This window comes from Lissotriton helveticus, chromosome 2_2, assembly GCF_964261635.1.
Source record: "Lissotriton helveticus chromosome 2_2, aLisHel1.1, whole genome shotgun sequence".
Taxonomy (NCBI): Eukaryota; Metazoa; Chordata; class Amphibia; order Caudata; family Salamandridae; genus Lissotriton; species Lissotriton helveticus.
In genome coordinates this window covers 375,023,244-375,042,047 of record NC_136060.1, presented here as the reverse complement: position 1 = coordinate 375,042,047, position 18,804 = coordinate 375,023,244, and the positions used below count along the sequence as shown (strand labels likewise).

Genomic DNA, 18,804 nt, shown 5'->3' with positions numbered 1-18,804 from the left:
GAGCCAAGGATCATGCCAAGGTTTTATAACATAAACGGGACCCGGCCCCTAGCGTCAGGGACCCTTCGCGCCTCTAGCGCGTCTCACCGCAATGCTGTTGGGAGGGGGGATTCCCCTCCAGGCGCACCTCGCGGCGAGCGCTCACTAGCGCTCCAGCCCGGCCGGTCTCAGGACGCTCCACCGCCCACTCTCGGTTCTCCAGGGAGCAGCGGGGAGCAGAGACGGCAGGCCGGGGGCTGGAGCACTCTTTCCGGTCCCTCGGTGAGGTCAGGTCAGTCTTCCCCGGGCCCGGCGGTGATCGCGGTGAATTCTCGGCTCCTCCAGTCGAGCGGGCCAATCCAGGCGCGGCAGAACGGGCGAGCCTCCACAGCACCCGGGAGTCAGCCTATGGCAGTGCGGCTCTCGGGTCAAGCCTGCGATGACGCTCCTCGCCCTAGCCAATCACCACACGGCAACAGTGATGACGCTGCGCCGCACGGGCCAATCCCGTCGCGGCGTTTGGTGAGGGGGCCCGGCTCTCTCGGCCAATCGGAGAGCAGCGGGCTCGTTTTCGGTCGCGTTGGTACCAGCAAGGTACGGGGCCCTTCGTCGGGGGTTTACTGACCCCGGGTCGCGGTGGTGAAGCTGCGCACAGGTTGTTTTAGGGCGCTCTGCTCGGGGAAGGCTCACAAACCTTCAGTCTGCACCTAACACGTGTCGATGAACACGGCGACCTCACAGCACGGCACAGCAGCCGGTTGGGCAGACAATGCACAGCGCAGCACCCTCCAGCCAAACAGAGGGTCGACGGTCAGGCAAACAGCAGGGCTTCACTATCTCTTCAGCCCACAGCAGCTTCAGGGGACACAGCAGGGTCTTGGCAGTCCTTGGGCAACCTTTATGTCCCTGGGTTGCAGACAGGGGGCCAGCTCTTCTCAGGCCCTTGGAGATTCAGTTGTAGACACAGCACACAGCAGAGTCTTGGCAGTTTCAAGTAGGCAGGGTCACAGCACACAGCAAAGTCCCTTTCTTCTCCTTAGCTTCCAGGTAGACAGTAGAACAGGTCAGCCCTTAGAGCACACAGCAAGGCAGTCTTCCTTTAGTTCCCTAGCTGTCCTCCTTCCAGCAAAGGTTCCTTCTTGGTTGCAGAATTTCAGAATCTAACTCTCTGCAGACAGGGGTCCTTTCCTTATACCCCCCAATGTCTTTGAAGTTCTTTGTGCATGGAGGCCCTGGGTCCAGTCTAAACCAGTTCTGGGGGTTGCGGAGCACTGAGGTGTCTCTGGCTTTCTTCTTCCTGTCAGCTTCAGGGCCAGTGGGGTCAGTTGACCACCAGGAGAGAGCGAATGTGGGGGAGGTAGGCAGGCACAGCCCAGCACTTATCTGGCATTCCTTCCTCCCTCCTCCCAAGCAGGCAGATGTGCCCTTTCATCCCCGGGATGGCTCCGACCCTCTCCTCTGGGGCTCTGCAGCCCCTCCCTGTCACATCCAGACCAGGCAGACATTCCACAAACCCAGGCACACAGAAAGGTTTAGACAAGAGAACAGCCACTTTCTAAAAAGTGCTATTCTCCAACACAGGATTTAAAAACACCCTTCACTAAAAGATGTGTCATTAAATTCTGAGTCCAGGGATATCTTTCACTTATGTCCCATCTTGTTCCTATGGGGAGCTAGGCTGGTATCACATGGGCCCAGCCCCCCTCCATGTTACTCTATGGAGCAAGATAGCCTTACAGCAGTGAGCACACAAAATGGCTGTAGCCCACTACCAGAGCATAGTACCTGCACTAGCACATGCTCTACCTTATCCCTACACTGCACCCTGCCCAGGGGGGTACCTTGAGCCTTCTATAGGGGTGTCTGATGTGCACAGACAGGGAAGGATTAGGCCTAGCCAGTGGGGACACTGGCCAGGCTGACATGGCAGTCACTGACTGCACACAGGCCCTGCGCTGGCAGGCCTGAGTCACCTTTTAAAAGCTACTCATGTGGGTGGCGCAATCTGCGCTGCAGGCCCCCTAGTAGCATTTGTCATCACCAGCCCTGGCACACACAGTGCCCTCTACTAGGGACTTCGTGGTGATACAAATATGCCAATTAGGTATACTCAATCAATATCACAATTTACAGAAGGAGCACTTACACTCTGACACTGATCAGCAGTGGCAGAGTGTCCAAAACATCTAAATCAGCAAAAACGAAATCCAGCACAGCATCAAAACACATGAGTCAGAGGCAAAAAGATGGGGGAAGAACCACGCCAAAAGGTGTCAGGTCTAACATCAAGAAATCACATTTTTGACTACGCCTCGTGGCCCAGCCCTGCAGCCACTCAAACTACACAAGCCGACATTACATGTTGCTGCCGCTGGCAACACTTTGATTAGATTGTCGGGACCACCTAAAGCGCAAGTTGCAGAAATGGTTACCCCCAAGGAGGAGGTGGAAGCGGCAGTTTCTCCAGGTAGCCTTCTACACAAACTCCAAACCATCCATAACGCAGCAGCCAGACTCATCCTCGGGACACCGCGTCACAAACACATGACCCATCACCTACATGACCTCCTCTGGCTCCCCTTCGAGAAGAGGGTCACCTTCAAACTCCTCACCCACGTCTACAAATCCCTCAACAACATCCCAAATACCTCAACGAGCGAATATCCTTCCACATACCCAAGAGGAACTTCCGCTCCACGGACCTCGCCCTGGCAGAGCTCCCCCGCATCCGCAGAAACCGAACAGGTGGGAGATCCATTTCCTACATTGCAGCCAAGATCTGGAACAAGCACCCTGTGAACATCAGACGTTCCTCGACCCTGCACACGTTCAGGAAGGACCTCAAGACCGGGCTCTTCTACTGATCCAGAGCTGCTCCCCCCCTCCACTCTACCCCCCCACCCCCTCAGTACCTTCGGGCCCAGTTTACAATGTTACCAACAATAGAGAACCTTATGGCGTGGGTTAGAGGGAGGGAGCCGGCAACCTCGGACTGAGGCTACACTGTCACGCAATGTCGTCCTCCCGATCTAGAGATGGGAGACAGGTCAGGCTTCCAAATCCAGTCCCACGGACTCAGCAAATATCCCCCAACACCCCTCGAACATCACACTCTTCTAAGTGTGAGCTAGCACAGGTTTTCAGTCGCGAGCCCGGGTCCCTTGGACTTGGCAAACTTCCCCAGCACTCCTCTAATTCTCATCCCAGGTGGGCCGCTAATCTTTACGAGCTCACTCATCTGCAAAATGTGATTACTGCATATGTCGGGACGGTCCATGTCCCAACCGATGATAACTTCCACCCTTTTCCGCCGCACCCTGCGTGGTTTTTTCAATCTTGTGGGAACAGGGATTTCCTATCTGTCCCTGGGATCTCATAGACAGGAGACCACCCAACCGGCCCTTGGAGAGTGCTTAGGGACCTCGGCCAGGGCCGCTGGAAATTAGCTGAAAGCCAGCAACATACAGGAAAAATCCACCAAGTGAAAGTCCCCTTTCCTGGAGCACAACAAGCCCCAGGCCACGACAAGTCTGCAGATAATCCAGTTGCAGTCTCTCCTGCCCCACTGGCTCCTCTCTTCTTCTGTCCCAGCATCGAAACAGCGTAGTGTGGTTCCAATGCCAAAAGCGCCTCTAAACTCCTGAGGATGAGGTCCAGTAGTTATACCCACAATGACCTTTGAAGATGAGATCAGTTCAAAAGGCTGCCTTTGAAATGCACAGGCCCTCAATAAATCTAGCCCTGTCTGCCATCCTACACTGGGAGGCTTGATCAATCTCTTTAGTGGGGCCAGGACCCTGCCCTTTGGAATGCAGGTGCCAATTCCACCCCCTCTTATCTGTCCCAGGAAGGCCCCTCCGAGTTGGAGGACTGCAGATTCCAATGAGTGCCCCTAGTTTATGGCTGTCTCTTAGGAATGCACGGATGTAGCTGCCCCTCCCCCGACCCCCCACAGCACCCAGATGTGGATTGGAGACAGGTTGACAGGCACAGAGATAGACCAGCGCATTGAAATATCAATTTTCCCAAAATGGCATTTCCACATTAGTAATGTCGAATCTACTCTCGCTACCAGAGAGGAATTGCCATTACTAATTCATTGATACCAAACACCATACTGCTACTCTTAGGCACATAGGAAACACTGCTCAATAGCTTGTCCATAGATCCCCATGTTAATCAATGTGAGAAACAGGACTCACAGTACTGAGCACACCTTCTACTGGAATTCGCTACTAGGGCATGTAGCACACACACACATGCCCTACACCTCACACTGCCCCCAGGGAGTACTCTGATGTAGCGAGAGACGTGCAGAACTTTGAAAGGTAGCTTTTAAATGCCAAGCTGGGTAACAGTGACTTGCACACACAGGCCTCGTCATGGCAAACCTGTGGCAGGTTTGAAGAGCTACTTCTGTGGATAGCACAACCAATGCTGCGCCTACACAGTAGCATTTGAATTACATGGCCTATGCATTAGTCTTACCACTGCATAAGGGGCTTACTGCTAACTCAAATCAGCCAGTCATGTATACACCAATCACCAGTATGTACATGACAAGCACAGCGCTTTGGCACTAAATGGCCGTGTCAAAGCATGCAAAGTCCAAAACCAGCAAAACAAGGTCCATATAGGCGGTTGGGAGCCACAGAGTCAGGAGAGACCGCGTCAAAAGTTGCCTAGTTTATCAGTCCCCTTTTGATAGTTCAAGACTGATTGTTTTATGTCATATGTCCGTAGAAAAAACACCCAGCCATATTTTATTTACTGTTTAGTCTGTGAAGGAGTATTGCAATGTATTGGATATTTTGTGGCCGCCTGATGTTTGTGGAAAATGTAGTATGGGTGACCTAAATGCCCCCATATCAAAGGTAGTATTCCACCCCACAAAACATACTTTCTTTACACATTTGTTCGTATGACAACAAATTCCAGATTGTTTGATGGTGTTCTTTACTGTGCCCAATATTGTCTACCTGACTGAAAGCAGAATTTTACTTAACCGTGCTGTACGTAGTCTACAACAGAACACCTCTGTTGAAGTTCTATTCTTCTGATTGAACATTTTCTGACATTTATAGTTATGTCATGCTAAATGCTTACTGGAACAACTAAATGCTGTAAGTAGAAATGATAAAGAGGTCCCATATGCTCCAAAGCTCTGTATGCAAAGATTAAAGCCTCAAATGTAATGCTGCCGGTTACCCTGAGCCAGTGCAGCTGGTGGAGATGGGTAGACACCGACTGACATATTGCGATCTTAAGAATGAGATGCGCTGCTGTGTTTTGAATACTCTGTAACCGTTCCAGTTGGTTAGCTGGCTAGCCAGATATAGACAGTTTGCGTAGTCCAATTTCGAGGTAACAAAGGCTAGGACAATGGCCTTTCGGGATGTCACAAGGGCCAAATGTAACCTCCTTCTCAGGGACTTCAATGTCGCAAAGCAGCCAGGTGGGACCACTTTGACCTGCTGTTCAAAGGAGAGAGCTGAATCGAATTTGATGCCCAAGTTTCTTGAATAAAGCGGTACAAAAGGGGGTGGTGATGGACGGAGCATCTGAACCAATCAAACACTCAAACCCAGTCAACAGATCTGGGTTTAATCCATCACCGTTCTTAACCCACTCTGCCACCCCAGTTCAGACATGTCCATATGCAAATCAGTCTGACCCTGTGCCTCATGGGAAAAGTCCAGCCAGAACTGCCAAGCCATGCCTTCTCTGGACCGGAAACAAGCTTTCTAGGGCCGGTTTCTGGCATTTCAGCAGTCTTCAGCCAGGCTTGCTTGAATCCAGTGGCAAAGTGAGCAAGGTACTCACGTCTGAGCATACCCTGCCAACTTATGGCGAACAAAGCGGTACAAAAGGGGGTGGTGATGGACGGAGCATCTGAACCAATCAAACACTCACACCCAGTCAACAGATCTGGGTTTAGTCGATCACCGTTCTTTAGCCCACTCAGCCACCCCAGTTCTGACAGAACTGTGATGGATTAAACCCAGATCTATTAACTGGGTGTGAGTGTTTTATTGGTTCAGATGTTCCGTCCATCACCACCCCCTTTTGTACTGCCAAGTTTCTTGAATAGGCAGAGGGAGCAGGAGGAACCCCCAACTCAGGGGACCACCAACTGACTGAGTGTCTCGGAGATTTTGCAAGTGCCGAAAAAAAGAATTTCCGTATTTTTTCAGAATTTAGTTTGAGGCAGCTCTTGACCATCTAGTTGTACACTGCTTCGAGGCAGTTCTTGAGAGTTAGGGAATCAGATGCCTCATCCTGAAGGACCAAGGAAGCTGTGTGTTGACCCTTTAAGACATCACCTTCAGACCTCACTATTTGACGAGCTCAGACAGGGCTCCAGAGACACATTAAAAAGAGTGGGACTCAGGGCAGAGACCCGAGGCACCCCTTATTTGACAGGCTTGGGGTCTGATGTAAAGGGAGCCAGAAACGCCATCTGAGATTTATCCTCCAACAGTATTTGAACCAGAACAGTGTGTTTCCTTGAATTCCAATCTTCCCTAGTATGTTCAGCAGGATGGGGTGCGAGACAGTGTCAAAAGCGGACGGCAAATCCAGGAAAACAACCATTGCTGAAGGTCCTCTGTCAAGGTTAAGCTTGATAAATTCCGAAATCTCCAGTACGGCAGACTCTGTATACCCTGGCTGAAAACCGGAGTTAGTGCCATGGAGGAAGGAGTTGATTCTTAGAATAGGCAGAGCTGTTTGTTGACTGCCTTCTCCAACATCCTGACTGCTGCAGGAAAAAGGGAGATGAGTCTGAAATTGCTGAGTGACTTAGGAACTGCATTCGGTTTTATGAGCAGAGGTAGTAGAAGGGCCTGTTTCCTCCTCTTCAGAACAATAGATGGCAATGGCAAAACTGACTTCAAAATATCAGGCGGCAGCAGTCCTGGGGCGTGCCGGATGTGGTATTCGTGTACGTATTGTATGTGTGGCGCGTGTGTGTGTGTGGCGCGAGTATGGTATGCTAGTGTAGAGCGTGCATGGAGTGTGAGTGTGGAGTGCGTGGTAGAGCATTTGTAGAATGCAGGTGGGAGGCAGTTGCTGGAGGGAGAGGCGGAGGAGGTCCGGTGTTCATGTTGCTGTATTACCTGATACTATCTAATAAAGAAGAAGACTGACAAGCAACCCTGTCTGCGTGTATCCACTTACAATATATGGCGACGAGGATGGGATTCAGCGACAGCAACATTGAGCACAAAATTTTTTTACTATTTTAACTTTATTGTTCATTCAACTGTTGCTCAACTACCTTCAAAACGATACGATTCAACTAAACCAAGCAGCGATCTCCTCGACGAATTGGTATGCTTTTCTTTTAAAAAAAAAAAAAAAAAGGGAATTGTTTTTACCTTCAAATACACTAATTCTTATAGTGCATCTTTCAAGTTGTTCTCTGAACCGGCAGCAGCTCGCGCGGGTTGTTTCCAGGCAAGTAATGCTACAACGTCAGTACTACGTCGAGTGTCACCACGTAGTATCGTCAACACGCTCACGCTGATTGCTACGTACAGCGGCCATCTCTGTTGCTTTCGTTGCATAGCAACGCGTTTACGGAGCAACACACCAAGTACGAGATGCGCTAAGGAAATAACGCGCTTTGGGAAAGAAGCAAATTAACAGTATTGTGAGTGTAAATTTTAACGCCGGTTGTTTTTTTTTCTCTGCAAATTACCAGTTTTAACACCGTGTAACCGGCGAACTGTTAAGCAACACAACCAGAGGTTAAGTACCATTCTAATTTTGAACTTTGGCGAACTATTTGCGCAAGCATTAGCAGTTGAGTGAGCAACATAATTAGAAGAAGTCAAATATTATTATTCCATTCTGAACTTTGGTGAACTTTTTGCGCAAGTACTTACAAAAGAAGTTTTTTTTGTATGGTTATAACGTATACTTCATTGAAATGTCTTCAGTTGGTATACGTTCCGATGATGGGTCTTGTAGTGGTTATTTGTTAGGTGATGATTTTGGTTTGGCTAAGGACTTGAGGCTGACCGGTAATGCAGGTTTGTGTGAACCTAGGGATGTTGTTGACGCTCGTGATGTTGGTCCTTCTAGTGCTAGGAATGTTATAGATGCTGAGGGTGTTGTACCATTTCGCTCTGATGTCGACATTACTGGTGAATGTCTCCGCCGGGGCGATAGGGTAAGGAAGATGCCAGCTAGGTTTTTGGATTTCAAGTTAGGGTGAACTTAAAGGCGGTTCCTTAGCTTTTCAAGGAGGAGGGTGTGTGGTATTCGTGTACGTATTGTATGTGTGGCGCGTGTGTGTGTGTGGCGCGAGTATGGTATGCTAGTGTAGAGCGTGCATGGAGTGTGAGTGTGGAGTGCGTGGTAGAGCATTTGTAGAATGCAGGTGGGAGGCAGTTGCTGGAGGGAGAGGCGGAGGAGGTCCGGTGTTCATGTTGCTGTATTACCTGATACTATCTAATAAAGAAGAAGACTGACAAGCAACCCTGTCTGCGTGTATCTACTTACAATACCGGACTTAGTTAGCCAGAAGCATGGCCAATTCCTCCAGTGAGATAGGGTCAAAATCCATCTGCACATGCCATTAGGAAGCACCCTCGTTGAGGCACCTTCAGACGTACCCGGGTTGGGAATATAATCACAAATTAATTTTGCTAGAAAAGAACTCTACAAGGTCCTCGCAGAGGGTGCTATAGAGTTTTGCATAGCCCTTGGAGAATGAAAAGGGTTCCCAATGGTGAATAAGGCCTGGGGCTCATTAGCTACAGCATCAATGAAAGACGCAATACATTCTTTCTGGGCCCTGTGGGAGGATTTGTGAAAACTGGCAAGTGTCTGTTTATACACTAGTTTTGTGCTGAGCACCAGACACGTTCCAGCCGCTTACAGTGTGCCTTCTACTCTCGTAAGGCATCCATAAACCAGAGGGCAGATGGCTTTGAACTGCTAATGGATGTAGATTTCACTGGGGCAACTGGATCTTTAGCTACAGAGATCCAGTTGTCCACCAGCTCGAAGTCTCTGTCGACGGGGCCTGTGAAGGTGATAGGGGTCTCCTGCAGAGCATCCCCTAGCAAAGCTTGCTACATTTGCTTCCAAGGTCTACTGCATTTCTGATGTGGGGTCACCTGCTCTGAGGGCGAATCTGTAGCAATCTTAAAGGGGAGTAAAAAGTGGCCAAACCATGATCAATCGGAAGCCAGCTTCAAGAGAATTTTCAGAAAATGCAAAAAAATAAGGTCCAACGTGTGCCCAGCTGTATGAGTAGGGCAGTTTGCATGTTGTTCCAGTGTATGCTGAAGTGCATAAGGATAAAAATCATAAATAATCATTAAAAGAAGCCATCACAAATAAAATTCATTATCTCTTTAAAATAGGACCACAGGTAAAAAGTGCAACTGTTGCCATTACATATATAAAATAAAAAACAGTATCCGCAAGAAATGTCGCAGAATGGAGCGTAAGTCCAATCCTACAGTCAAATACCTTATATTATACAAAGTATTTGTTTCTTTACAAACTAATTTCATAAATTTAAGGAAGCAACACGTCAACTGGCCAGATTCACCCATGAGGCAAGTTTCAACTGCTGTCTGACCAGTTCTAATAGATAAGCATCTTAATTAACATTGTTCTCAACCAGTATTTTTTAAGGGTATAAGGAGGCGAGGGCAATTGACATACCTCATTGACTCAGACTTTGTTCTGCACACATGGCAGGAATGGTCTGAGCCTTGCCCAAGCTTACCATACTAAAATGCCTTCAAGGGGCTCACCCCAAAGCGGTATCTTATTAATGCTATTTTCCGTTTCAGTGGCCATAGTTGCTTAAGATAACCTGGAACCCTCTGTTGGTCATATAGCATATGGAACAACTTAAAATGTGAATTGTTTTTTACTTAATTCTTCAATATCTTGCCTGAATGATTGAAGCGTAGCCTGCTTACTTACTAATTTAGAAAATAATGTATCTGCAACTCCTTCAACCTGAGGTCCCTGTCTTCTAATTCTTTTATGGCCCTTTTCAAACAAAATAACCAGCTGGAATGTTTATTTATCATTGTCCAAATATAAACCTTCAAAGTATCCGGGTCGGCTCTTTTTAACTTCTAACAGTGTCTTTTGTGTTTTATACCAGAACCTATTTCTGGTGCATATTTCAGCCCCCATAATATTTTTATTTGGTAGTAGTCTGTGAAACATGACTTCTAGGCTAATCCCTTTCCTCATACTGAATGAAAAGGCATAGTTTTAGTCAAAAGAAAAGTGCAGAACACGTTCCCTCTTTAGCATAATGAGCTCCAGGAAAGCCAAACCTGTGAGATTTTTTTGACTCAAAGAAGAGGACTCTTCAAGAGTAAGAAAATGCACTCTGCCTACTAAACAGTCCTGCTGTGACACTACTTTGTTTAAACACACTTCTCTCCTAAACCCTTGCCAGTTTTTCTTTTGGGAATTCAGCAGGAGGGAATTAAATTGGAAGTGCTTCCAACCTAGTCTGAATAACACGTCTATAACCTCTTAAAGAATTATTTTTCCCACCAGCTTGTGTAATTACACATATTTACCCCAATCTTGGGTGCATTGCTAAAACACAACCTTTAAAAAAAAAAAAAATCAAAGTAGTTTGTCGTATGTGATTAGTTTTTGGGCTAATGACTTTTATTTCAGTACAGGCTGTGTATATTAAATATAAGTGCTACTGTGGATTTTCACAAGCAGAGTTTTAAATAGTGTTATAAATGTAGCAGTAGCTGAACCACATCTTCATGATTAGTTAGTAATGAATTATGTTGTAACTATTTCTAAGATAAGCCTACTTGTAACCATGGCACAAACGTATGTCACTACCTACATTTCTGAAAACGAACTCTCCTTCTGCCCTATGAAGTACACCCTCTTTGAAAGACGTGTGCATAATCCTACTTTTATCGAGATCAGTACAAGAAACGCCTATAATCAACTCATTGGCAGTTAGTTACCTTTGTCTTCTCTTGCAGAGGTTAGATGTATCAAACTCTACAGAAATAAAATAAAATCTTGGAAAGAAAGTGCTTACTCTATTCCAAATTGTGCTGCTTTGATTTGGTGTTGTCTGGCACACATTACATCGTAAATTGTCTGTAGTGTGTCACAAGCTTAACATGTTTTACTGCCTTTTGAGGTAGTGGTCGTTGCATCAGAGCCTGTAGAAAGAGATAAATGGTGCTGGCTTCCTCTGGGGTCCGCTTATTACCTCGTTTATCAGTTCATCCTTAAAATGCTAAATTATTGCAAAGTGAAGAGGTTTTTTCCTTCTTTCTCATCTCTCATTATTTACTCAGTGTCTCAATAATCTGGGTATTGCAAACCGTGAAATAAAGTGAAGTGACTTAATTTAGATACATTTTCTCCATATCCACGCAGAGATCTCTTCTTACAATTTAGAGGCCTCCCATTGTTACTTAGCCCTACCTGTGCTCTTCACGAATGGAGGGTCGGCATTAGAGGTAGAGTAATAGTGTAGGTGGCCTACCATATTTCCCAATCTCACAGGAGGGAATGAGGATTCAAGACCATGTAATTCACCCCACTAACATGGGTTGGACTTTACTGAAGCCACACCTCTCTGTCTCTTGGCAGTTTCAATGACATGTTGCTTCCATTTTTATAGAAGACCCGAAGACTGTCTTATTTCTGAAGTAGGTACAGTCTAGTTGACTATAGTTAAAGGGAGTAGACCCGAGGGTAGTAGATTTTTGTTTGTTCAACTACACTGTGCAGCAGGAAAATCCTTTGCTCTCACATAGAAGCGTATTGTACTACCACAAGTATTACTACAAGGGCTTGCAGTATCAATAGACTTTGGGAAGAGGGGGCCCTTGGTTTTCTCTCTCGGACTCCTTGTTTGTTCGATAATGGTTCCATACAGATGTCTTGTGAAATGTCTTATAGATACATTGACAGTTCCTTTCTTGAGTGAAGGGTTAAGGGATCTTTTAGATCGAGTAGTTGTTAAGTAGTTACATTTCTGTTTTCTCTATGGAAGTTGTCACAAAGAAAGTTAGAATTTCTACCGTCTAGTTACCCTGCTCCCCCAAAAACCACAGAAGGGGACATAAAATGGGTCACACAGAGAGACGCAATTACAGCACAACATTTATGTGGAGAAATAGACATGAGATTGAAGGCATTTTGCGTAAAGGTAATTAATATAAATTGTTAATCTGCATATTTGGTTTGACTTTTCACTAGTTGGTTATAGTAAAAAGATGTAAACGAAATATGTTTGTAGATTCACATTTTTAAAAGCTTATGGAGCGGTGTCTCTTATTGATGGCTAACCTACAGTAATTTATGCAGGAGTTTAGAATGTGTGAATGTGAAAGGTTCAAACGCATCTTAATATTAATCATTTATTTTGTTTTTATACAGAAACTAATCAAATTGTGCCATGAATGGTGATTCGGGTGCAGAGGTGGTGACCTCACCACCTCCTACAACCGCTCCTCATAAAGAGAGGTACTTTGACAGAGTTGACGAAAATAATCCAGACTATTTACGAGAGAGGAACATGGCTCCCGACCTTCGTCAAGATTTCAACATGATGGAGCAGAAGAAGAGGGTCTCGATGATACTGCAAAGTCCGGTAAGAATGGAACTAGTTTTCTGTCGAGATGAAGTTGTGATGAAATTACATCTTTATAATCCATGCTGATTTGACATTACTCTTCCTAAACAAAGTGAACGTGTATGTAAATAATAGTTTTCAAGGAAAAAAAAAATCTGCTTTTCAGAGTGATTGGCTTTCTAGCTTTGAAGAACGCAATTTTGATAGCTTCAGGCTATTAAATATAGGTGCACAAGAAATAGTTTTCATTGCACATTGGTGTGACCGTACAATTAAAATCAGTAAAGTCATGGTTAGCTAACTGTGGGAAGGCAAAACACTAGATAGTTAACTGTACAAGCAGATACTATTCAGGCAGTTTTTAGTGATATCCAAAACAAATATATTCCAGTTGGAATAGCAAATTATGAACCAAAGTCATTATTTATATAATTGTTGGCCAGAGTTGATTTTTCTAGATACCTTATCTTCCGCATCACATTTCAAAACGCTAGAATGTAAAGTTATATGATTTTTATTTGGATAGTTTCTAAATCCAATAGTAAGCTTGCACTAGATATCCAGGCTACATAATTCACCTCTGCTTAAATAGTAATGTTTTCATTTCTTCCAATGTTAACCACTGCTATTCCATTCTGTATTCAGGATGAATCACAGTTGGGAACAACCTGACGGAAAGCTTTGTTCCTTATTGTTGACAGTGAGCCAATTGACGTTCATTCAGTCTTTCCATGTTGAAAATGTGGAGTTCATTTTAGAGTTATTGGTATCAATTATGCTTGGAAAGTGTGCATCATCAGCATAGCAATTAAAACTTAAATGATTATTTTCAAGAAGTCACTAAGAGACTTGTGTGTACATTGAATACTAGCAAAGAGCTTTTCTCTGCTTTACTTCCACCAAAGTCAGTTCTATTGTTATGCGTCCTAGACAGATCTGAACTTGGTGAGCAAATGAAACGGAACCCAACTCCAGGGGGTTATTGAAGGCTACTGATAAAGTCAAGATATTTAGTAGTGAGCTTTCTTTCTGAGTTCCCTCAGCATGGTGTGTTATGCTATTGGCGTTTGCGTAATGCACTGTCTTCCATTAATGTGACTTTGTAACAGTGTCAGTTGCCTGAGGCACCTTTCCTGTAAGTGCTATACTTTCTCCTAATCTAAATTCTTTACCAGAATTGAGTTGTAAATTGGGCAGAAGCCAGTGGTTTGAAGAATATGTATTTGCCCTTTGAAAGCTCTGTGATGGCTAAACAAGCAAGGTTGATGCACCCTTTGATTCAAAGGACTCATAAGGATCACTAATGCAGGATGAAATTATGCCAAATTTCAGCAAAAATCTGGTTAAAAAAATATTTTTCAGTAGTAGTTGGACTTTTGCAAGCAATTCATGCCTCCATCTCAAATCTTTTTTTTTTAGTTTAAAAAAAAAAAATCTGTTTAATATGCATTTTACAGGTAGAGATAAAATCCTTCTGACCGGAATAAACATTTACCACTTGTGCACCTGACAGAGTGCAGTTGAAACAATCTAACTGCCCAGTTCGGTGAAATATAGTAGTTGCATTGGGCCATCTGCTTCAATAATAATCATGGGATAACAAGGAGGAATTTAAGAGAAAAGGAGAACACAAAGAGAGAAGGAAGAAGGAGAGAGAGGCTGACACCGCAACACACAGGCTCATGAACCTATGCCTGGCAGGGATAAGCGACCAAACCTGACCATAAAATCTACCCGCAGGTAGCCATCTCATAGTCGCCTGCAGTTTGCATAAGTCACCTATTGACGGGGGAATGTGCAGTGCATCACTATTTCACAGTCCTGATGAGCTGTGCCATCAGCTGATTGACGCGCGTGCATATAGGCCTGAAATGGTTCCCATAAGTCTCTGGGATGGGAGGAGATCTGCATCAAATCCCAGTAGGTCGCTAGCTGGCTCTGGGAATACGTAGCGTCTCTGAGCCAATCCTCCAGACGAAGGCACAGTTGACTGCCCCAGCACATTGTAACCCTCCGCTTACCCAGGAGCAGCAACAGCGCAACTAGCCTACTAAGCTCTGGGGGGACTTCTTTAACATATCCTCACAGGGCTGTAAGAGACGTGCAGGGCCGGACTCGGAACCCAAACCAGCCCTGGAAAATGTTGTCAGATCAGCCCCCCAGGTGTGCATAGTGAGTACAGCGAGCGAGTCTGACCACCACTGAAGAGTACATTTGGAAAAAATGTCTAATACTGGAGCCCAAGAGAGACTTGTTAGCCTGCAGGTCACGGGTTTGAAAGCTAACCGGGCCGGCTCAGCCTGTCATCTTGTTGAAGTTGATGAAACGGGAAGCATTGATTTTTGGTGACCGTAATTCGCAGTGCTAAAAATCAGGTAGCAAACGCTACATAAATTCAGATAATAAAACAATCAAAAGGTGTTACTTATTGTTGGGGTTTAATTCCATCTATTACTTGGTTACATTGTTAACATTCAGTTCGTACACATCCCTGATGCAGACATAGTGCTGGGTGTGCTGCTGCAGTTAAATGAGTAAATATAAGCCTGTGCCTGTAATGCGGCGCGTTGCACCTGTGCAGCGCTGGTACTCACTCACACCGTGGTACTGTCAGGTTGCCCCACAAGTCTTACCTTTGCTTGTGACGCGATTCCGCAGAGACGACAAGAGCACCCGTCCCTGTACCCACCTGACCCTCGTGGAAGACAATACCCAGCAGGGATGAGATGGACGCAGGGATGGGAGCCAGGGTGTAGGGTTAAGGATGGCGTGGAGCTGGCGGGGCGTCCCGGTGTCAACTGGAAACCAAAGAAGATAGATCAGAAACTGAAGCAGACCCTAAAAGGAACCACCCCCACATACACACACCGGACTAGTTACCCCTTGAGGACTCACCAAAGCTCCCGGGAAGAAAGGTCCCCAGATGAGTACAGCTCCGGATGTGAATAGCGAGGTATGGCGCTCCTGCGCGTTATCGCCAAGTTCAAACTAAAGAAAGCACTCCTGCGCGTTTCACCCAAGCTAAAACAAAAAGAAAGCACTCCTGCGCGGGTAGCTGAAAACTGGAAGCAACCACTCAACCTGTGGCATCCCTGGTAAGGAACCCGAGTCTGTAGGCTGAGTTATTTCCCTTTAGCGCTCCTGCGCGGTGGGAAACCGAAAGTGTAAACCCCAAAACACAATCCAGGTTCAATAAACACCCTCAAGGCGCTCCTGCGCACCAAGGGTTTAAGAAAACAAAAACGGGCACTTTCCTGGAACCCCCAGGTGAAGAAACACACAAGCGCTCCTGAATGGCGCAGTCTTGAGGCAAAGTAGCGCTCCAGCGCGGCTTGCCTCCTTGAAGTCAGCTGAGGCTAAGGAGAGCTCGGAAGGGCGGCTGATGTGACAGCCGAGCAGGGCTCCTGCGCGGCTCTTCTCCGGACAGGCAGGTCTCGGCAAGCGGGAATCCCAGAAGGAATCTGGAATCCGAAGCACTCAGCCGGCGGGAAACGCGAGGTTTAAGCGTTTTCCCCGGAAGTGCTTCTGTGCCTTGCTGCCCGGTGACTAGACCGGGTACTCAACTTCCGCCGGAAGTGAGTATTCCGGCCTCCCGTGTGTGTCTGCGGGAACGGCCGGCCGCGGCAACGCCGCGAACCGTGACAGGTACACACCGTGCTGCACATAGGAATGTTCTCGTCAGATGGGAACAGGTGTTAGAGGGAGGTTGGTTGGGGCCCTTATTAATAATAATACACGGACCTCCCCCTATTTCTGTGTGAGTGACAGCCTCTCTCAGTCCCCGCCCTCCTCCTGAGAATCCCCCTGTGAAAAGTGCGCGCTCCCTCAGCCGGGTGAGAGGTGCCCACATACCTCAGCAGGGCACGGGTGGGGGTGCACCTGCCTCGCGGACGCTCCTTCCACAGCACTGCCGTGAACTGTGGGTGCTACTCCTGCCCTGTGTGGACCAGACTTCCAGGCTGAGTTAGACACAGGTGCATGGCGCCTGTCCTGGGTGGACACTGAGGGGATGCCGATCCCAGACTGCACACCGCTACTAGCCCAGCCTCTGCTAGGACCTGCTCCATGCCTGCACATGGGTACGATCTGACTTCTACGTGGACACTACTTGCAGCCTGCACAAAGGTACCCCACGCCTGTCCTGCTGCATGGACCACGGCGCGCAGGCTGCACAGAGGTACCCTGTACCTGCCCTGCGTGGACCATGGCGCGCAGCCTACACAGAGGTGCCCTGCACCTGTCCTTCGTGGGCCACGGGGCGCAGCCTGCACAGAGGTGCCCTGTACCTGCCCTGTGTGGATCCCGGTGTGCACCCTGCACAGAGGTGCCCTGTACATGTCCTGCTGCGTATCGTACGGCGCACAGTCTGCACAGAGGTGCCCTGTGCCTGTCCTACGATGATACTTCACCTCGCCTGCACTAAAGTACTCAGAACATGTCCTTCTGCACAAATACTTCATACGCTTTGCTCAGAGATGCTCTAAACCTGTCCAACTGTACGAATAATTTAATCCAGCCTGCACAGAGATATTACGAGCCTGTCCTGCGTGGATGGCCCGCTGCCGCATCCTGCACAATCGAGCGAGCTACAGTATCTTTCTGCGGGGAAAATCTCCAAGATCACACGGATTTGATCTTAGACTGTTCTGTTTGAAAACTGCCTAGTCTGCTCATCTGTGGTAAGGACCTGATCTTCGTGGCTAATTACTTCAATCAACTTGCACTCCCCTTCTGTGCCTTCCTGTATGGACAATGCTCCCAGCCTGCTCACAGGATCGGTGCTGAAAGGAAACTCTCCCAGCCTGTAGTGTAGAAAGCCTTCCGTGCTTGTCCGGCGTGGACACTTCAATCAACCTGTGGGTGCCTTCTGTGCCCCCCTCCCCCGTCTGGACACTGCTCCCAGTCTGCTTACAGGACCTGTGCTAAGAGGAAACTCACCCAGCCTGTAGTGTAGACAGCCATTCTGCACAAACACCTCAATCAACCTGTGCGCGCCTTCTGTGCCCCCCTCCAATGGACACTGCTCACTGCCTCCATACAGGACCTGTGCTGAGAAGAAACTCTCTCTTCCTGAACACAGCCGCCCTGTGCATGTCCTGCGTCAACCCTGCACACAAGTGCCACTCCTTGTTCTACGTGGAACGGTGTCCATCCTGCAAGCAGCTGTTCTGAACGCGTCCTGCTGCCTGCGTGGGAAGATCTGCTCCCAACCACTGTGCCTGACCTACGTGCACTCTGTCCCCAGCCTGCACACACGTGCTAAGTGCCTCTCCGGTGTGGACGCTGCTCCCGGCCTGTCCCCTGCCCTGCGTGTTCACTGCTCTCAGCCATGATAATTCAACATCTGACCTGCCACGGTCGCGACAGACGGAACTTGGGACGGGGCCAGAAAGAATTAAAAGCAAAAGGGGCCTAGGCTAAGGGGCAAGACAGGGGCCTAGGCCCCGACCACCACCGCGGATTAATCAGAGCAGGCCAGGAGCAGGAGGATTTAAGGATAGGATAGCATGCAATTTAAACGACTGGACGGTGTCCAGTCATAAATTGACTCACCTACGGGTGGCAGTTCAGACAGGGGGAATAAAATTATGGGGTGCCTCGCTCTTCTTTCCCATTCCCTGACCTCTGAGATGCCTGACTCGCCTCAGAGAGTCACAAGCACTTTTTATTGCTCGAGCCAAATGCGCATGAGCATCACCAGGCAACAGACCCCACAGCTAACTAAAACCACGGCGCGCAGACGCGGAGGCGGTGACATCTGCGCACGTCTACGTCACTCATGATCAATGATCACATGGTCCGGTGTTATTTTACAATAAATTATAATGAGTCTGGTATAGTAGGCAGCAGGCTGCTTGCTGCCTAAATGAAATTGATATCGGCCGGCGGGTCACTGCTCACGTCACGGACTCGGACCGAGCACCAGCATTTTATGCAGGAGAATCGTTGTGCTGTGCTCAGGCGGCATGGTTGTGCTTAATGCAATGTTAATTATGTTTGAACTATTAGGGGGTGGGAGCGCACCGCTGACATGCCCCAACGTAATTACCTCTTGCATGATGGTTCATGTAGTTCTTGATTTCTCGCTCAATACTCAGTTCAAAGTGTTCATTGCCAGTGCTGCATTATTAATTTCCAATTCGTATCCCTAGACACGTGTTTCATGATTCCTCAATCGTCAGTAGGGAAAAAAAGGTGAGGTAATGGGGCAATCC

General features: G+C 47.4%; 1 protein-coding gene across 12 annotated transcripts in view; it reads left to right on the top strand.

The window, feature by feature from the left end:
• The window catches only part of ADD1 (adducin 1), a 634,474-nt gene that overhangs the window by 261,075 nt on the left and 354,595 nt on the right, over positions 1 to 18,804 (top strand). For 6 of the 12 annotated variants that reach the window (XM_078678558.1, XM_078678561.1, XM_078678553.1 and 3 more), the window contains one exon: positions 12,394 to 12,607. In XM_078678558.1, the coding sequence (XP_078534684.1) occupies positions 12,413 to 12,607 (195 nt within the window). In that variant the 5' untranslated portion in view covers positions 12,394 to 12,412. Of the gene's footprint in view, positions 1 to 12,391; positions 12,608 to 18,804 lie in introns of all 12 variants that reach the window. The other 6 variants (XM_078678557.1, XM_078678563.1, XM_078678551.1 and 3 more) reach the window with 1 other exon arrangement.